A 4,929-nucleotide genomic window follows, 5' to 3' on the forward strand; every position below is an offset into this window, starting at 1 on the left:
TATAATAAAAAATGTTTTTAGATTTAAAATTTAAAATAAAGAAACTTTGTGTTGAAATTTTGAAAATTCTCATCCAAATGGTAAAAATTTGAAATTTTAAAAGACAGAGGTAGTATTTTGAAAATAAAATAAGATCTCGTAGAGTCGTGAAATGAAATGAGATTCATTTCAACTGTATCGAACAAACATATCACCGAAGGTAATATGATGAAATGGTATTGGGAAAGGAAGGATGCTTCGATTGTCATGAAGAGCAAACACATTACCGAGGGTAACATGAATGAGGAGCCTTATTTTCATTTGGAGGCTTACAATTCGATTTGTAATACTATTGGGGGTCAAGGATTCTCAGCCGATGATGTTAAATTGGTGCTATTCCAATTTTCCTTAGAAGACAAAGCGAAAAAGTGGTTTTATACATTGCCTTTCGCATCTATCTTTACATGGACAGAAATGCAACAAATCTTTTTGGATGAATTCTTCACCGCGCAAAAGACAAATGATGCTAGAAAAAGTTTGAGAAGTTTTCAACAACAAACGGGTGAAATGTTTCACGAAGAATTTGAGAGGTTTAACATGATGATAAAGAATTGCCCTCATCATGGGATAGAGCTATGGGAATTGATGAATGTTTTTCATGAGGGGTTATGTTCCGAAGATGCTCGTGACTTAATGTCTATCACAAATGGCACTTTTGGCACAAATTACGAGCATGATGATTGGGAATTCTTGGAACAAATGGCGGTCACATCAAAAAGGAAAGCTCAAGCATCAAGGAGAGTACGACCGGCCATTGCCCGAACTCAAGTGCACGCGGTAGACGATGGTAATGTTCAAACTTCTAATCAAATTTATAATGTTTGTGCGCTTTGTAATGAGTTAGGACATGCGGCTGAAAATTTCCAAGGAGTGGAAGGGCAATATGAGGAGGTGAATGCATTGCAAGGGCAAGGATGAGGTGGTAGAAATTACAACATGAATTCCAATACTTACCACCCCGGTTTGAGAAACCGCCCAAACTTTAGATATGGAAATCCCTCAAACCAAGCTAACCCGAATTTTCAAGGAAGTCAAGGTAACTTTGCTCCACGCCAACTGTTCAATAATCAAAGTGGGTTTTCGGGTCAAAGTTCTTATGGTGGAAATGAGGTCATGGAGATGCTCAAGGCAATGCAACTAGAGATGCAGCAAAGAAATCAAATGGATGATGTTCGCATGCAAAAAGATGAAATCCGTGACAAAGCTATTCAATCGTTGACCACTCAAATGGGTCAACTTGCAAGTGACGTGGCATTATTGAAGAAAGCAAAAGGTCAATCACTAAGTGACACGGTGATAAATCACAAGAACACAAAAAGCATTAACATCAATGTGGTAAGCACTGTTCCAAATACTAAATTTAATGAAACGTTGCTAACTTCTTCGTATCAAGTGAACTCAGGTTTGGAAAAAGATTCTGAAGTCGAGAATGATAAAGAATATGGAGTGCCAATATTGCATATCCGAGTGGGGAAACTAAAAATTCCTCATGCATTATTGGATTATGGGGTGAGCATGAGTGTGTTACCAGGTGATCTATACAACATTTATGATTTTGGTCCGCTTCAGGATGTAGACACCATGGTGAGTTTGGCGGATGAAAGTTGGAGGCGTCCACGGGGAATTGTTAAGAATGTTATGATTCGGTTGGGAGAATTCGAATACCTGGTGGATTTTCTGGTCTTGGATTATGCTACTACCGAGATGGCGTCGCAACAAAGGGTGATTTTAGGTCGACCGTTTCTCTATACAGCAAATGCTCAAATCAACTGTAGAGATGGGATCATTATTATGACCGAAAAGATCCGTAAGTTGTTCTTTGATGTTCAGACGAGGATTATTAGTTATGAGTCCATTGAGGGGAAGGGTAGCGAATCTAATGGTCATATGAGAAGCATGTGTCAAAGAACGAAAACGAATAAACCACCGGGTCGTGAAGAAAAGTATGAAGGTTCAAGCAGGAGTGTACGTGATTTTCCACCGAACGAACATGAGATGGATGCATTTTGCTCATTGGCACGAGGAAGTGATGGAGATGGCAGGAACTGCTTCTTTGAGCCACCTTAAATGGGGGTGGCACGGTCTGGCTGAAGACCTAAAAACTTAGCGCTGCTCAGGAGGCAACCTAAGGTTTTTCACTGATCTTGTTATTTCTTTAGTTCTCTATGTTTCAGGGCCATGGCAACACTCAAGTGTGGGGAAGATGTGCGGATATTTGTGTGAAGGTGGTGATAGGAAATTGGATCATTTACAATATCTGTTGTGTCAAACTTCACTAGGTCAATGTACTTTTTCCTTAGACTTGTCATGTTCTTTAGCTTTGAAATATTGTTAGTTTATTAGTTTGCTTTTGTTTATAAAAAAATGAAAAAAAAAAACAAAGTTGATGTTTTTGGTGTTTAAGCGATCTTCCCTTCAAAACCATACATTGGGGACAATGTATCCCAAGTGTGGGGATGAGGGGAAATTTTGAAAAATTTGTGAAAATCGTAAATTTTTAAAAATCAAGTGACAACGGTCCGAATTGAACATTTGAATACAAAACCACATGATACACCGGCATCCCATATTCCCTTGTTCTTTCTTGGTGAGAGTTGAGCCATCTATTAGAACTTATTAGAAATATTTTTCTTTGATGAGAGTGGCAATGGGTGGGGGTACATTAGAACTTGTGCTTAGATGCGGTTTGAGGCCTTAGCTTTGCATGAATGTGAAAATGATAAAGGCATTTAGGTAGCCTCATCTTGGTGAGTGCGAGTGTGGGATTTGGGGGTTGGACCTCATAAATTATATATATGAGCATGGTAGTGAGAGGGGCGGGGTTTGGACTTTAGTAGCCCATTTGAGCTTGAAGCCGATCATTTGTAACCCATGCCTAGTTCCTCTAAATTTAACCCGTATTTGACCCGGTCTATTAGTGTTGCATCTCGTATTAGTATGTTTATCTTGTTATGTTTGAAAAGAAAAAAAATATAGAAAAAAGAGATATGAAAGGAAAAAGAAAAAAAAGAGAGAAAAAGTAATGAAAAATGAAAAAAAAATGAATGAGATATGTTGTACATCATTGTTTATGTTTTGCTTAGTTAGAAATAAAAGACCGGGTTAAATTGTTAGCTACTTTGCATATATATTTCCATTTCCTACCCATTTGCCTAGCCACGTTACAACCTCTAAGTCCCTTTGATTCACGTGCATGTTTAGCAAATTATTTAGGCGAAGGACCGATTTGCGTACAAGCATATTATTGTTCAACTACCCGTTTGCCATGAGTGTGATCTAGCGTATCTTTGCTAGTTATTACTTGCCACCGAGAAGAGAGTTATTGTGAGGAGTGTGTTATGTGCGGGTTTAAGAAAAAGTTAGTAAATGAGGACAATTGTTTCTTGGTTTGTACTTAATCGCTTGAATAAATTGTGTTTTGTTGAACGGGTTGCTTGGGACAAGCAATGGTTAAGTGTGGGGATGTGACGGGTAGTCTATAGGACAACCCTTAAGTGCTATAAATGGTATTTTAATCCTACATTTAATCGAGTAATTGTCTAGAATTAGATGACTACGTTTGCCTGTGTTTAAGGTACATTTGGGGCTTAAAAGTGTGGAAATGAAGCTTTGAATAGACGCGACTGGATTGGAGATTGAAAGATGGAGAATAAATGAAAAAAATAAAATTTTGGAATTGAAGAATTAATAAGATAACATGATAGAGGACGAAATTACGAGAACGTAGGCGAAAACTGTGAAGAAAACAGAGTTGAAACGAAAAAGTTATGCTAAAAACAAGTTTTCATGTTGAAGCCTGCCGTAGGCTACGGCAAGGGCCGTAGCTGTAACACCTCGAAAATTCATGTCCAATACTATATCGACACGTGTCATGGACTTTAAATGTATAAAGGACCGAATTAGAAGGGCTAAAGTTGACAAACAAGGAAACTGTGTGAATATAAGGATCCAGAATGTCAACAATAGATAAATATATTTTAAAATAGCCCTACAAGATGTTTATACCTTCAAACGAATAAGTCATGGATCATACGAAGCTAATTGTGAAAGAAAGTGAGGAATTACAAACTACAGGGGCTAAATGTGTCAACATGTTTAAAGTATACCTCTAAGTGATCTTTTAGCAGACCCGAAGTTTTGTAATGATAAATTATACTCACGAGAATGTGTGATAAAAATTCCACAAGGTTTCGATAAAGTATGAGAAAGTTATGACAATATTCGTATATGAGGGGTTAAAAGCGTCAACGTTGAAATTCAAGGCTTTTCGGTAACGTTTGAGTAACCGGGGACTAAATAAAGTTGGTTTATAACTTGGAGTCCTTAAAAGTCAAGCTTGGGGGTTTATAGTGCAAGAAATGAGCCAAAAATCAAGTTTGGAAGGACCAGGGACTGAAATTGCATTTTTTGAAACTTTGTAATCGGATCAGAGTGCCCAAGCGGGGCGCGTAAGATCCTTATGGATCGTTACGCGGGACGCCTAAGGTCCCCAGATGCTGAAAATATGCACAGTTGCCTGTACAGCCGGTTTAACCGACTTAGAAGCGTGGTTTTTTCATTCCTGGAGCTTGTTTGATGGTTTTAAAGGATCTAGGGACACTTGGAATGATCCCATAACATCTATAGACCTTGTTGGCATGATCAAATGGATCCAAGAAACCTATAAAAGGGGCATGAAGTTCATTTTTCAAATGCTCATTCACTTGCAACTTCACAACTTGGTTTCTGGAGCTACCTGGCTTTAGGGGAAGACTTGGAAGTGTAGAAAAGATAGCAAGGACCCTAAGTAAGAGCCTTAATCCCTGCTTAGTCATTTTAATTAGCTTATATTCCTATTAGTCAAACCGTCGTAATTGAGGTTTGACTTCGTCATTAATCTTAATTGCTCCA

At 38.1% G+C, this 4,929-nt stretch overlaps 1 protein-coding gene across 1 annotated transcript; it reads left to right on the plus strand.

Moving 5' to 3' along the window:
- Positions 1-975: 975 nt before the first annotated feature.
- On the plus strand, positions 976-2,106 carry LOC110900763. Its single transcript, XM_022147629.1, has one exon. The coding sequence runs from the start codon at positions 976-978 to the stop codon at positions 2,104-2,106; it is 1,131 nt and encodes a 376-aa protein (XP_022003321.1).
- Positions 2,107-4,929: the final 2,823 nt, after the last annotated feature.

The sequence above is a fragment of the Helianthus annuus genome, chromosome 13 (genome assembly GCF_002127325.2).
Source record: "Helianthus annuus cultivar XRQ/B chromosome 13, HanXRQr2.0-SUNRISE, whole genome shotgun sequence".
Taxonomy (NCBI): domain Eukaryota; kingdom Viridiplantae; phylum Streptophyta; class Magnoliopsida; order Asterales; family Asteraceae; genus Helianthus; species Helianthus annuus.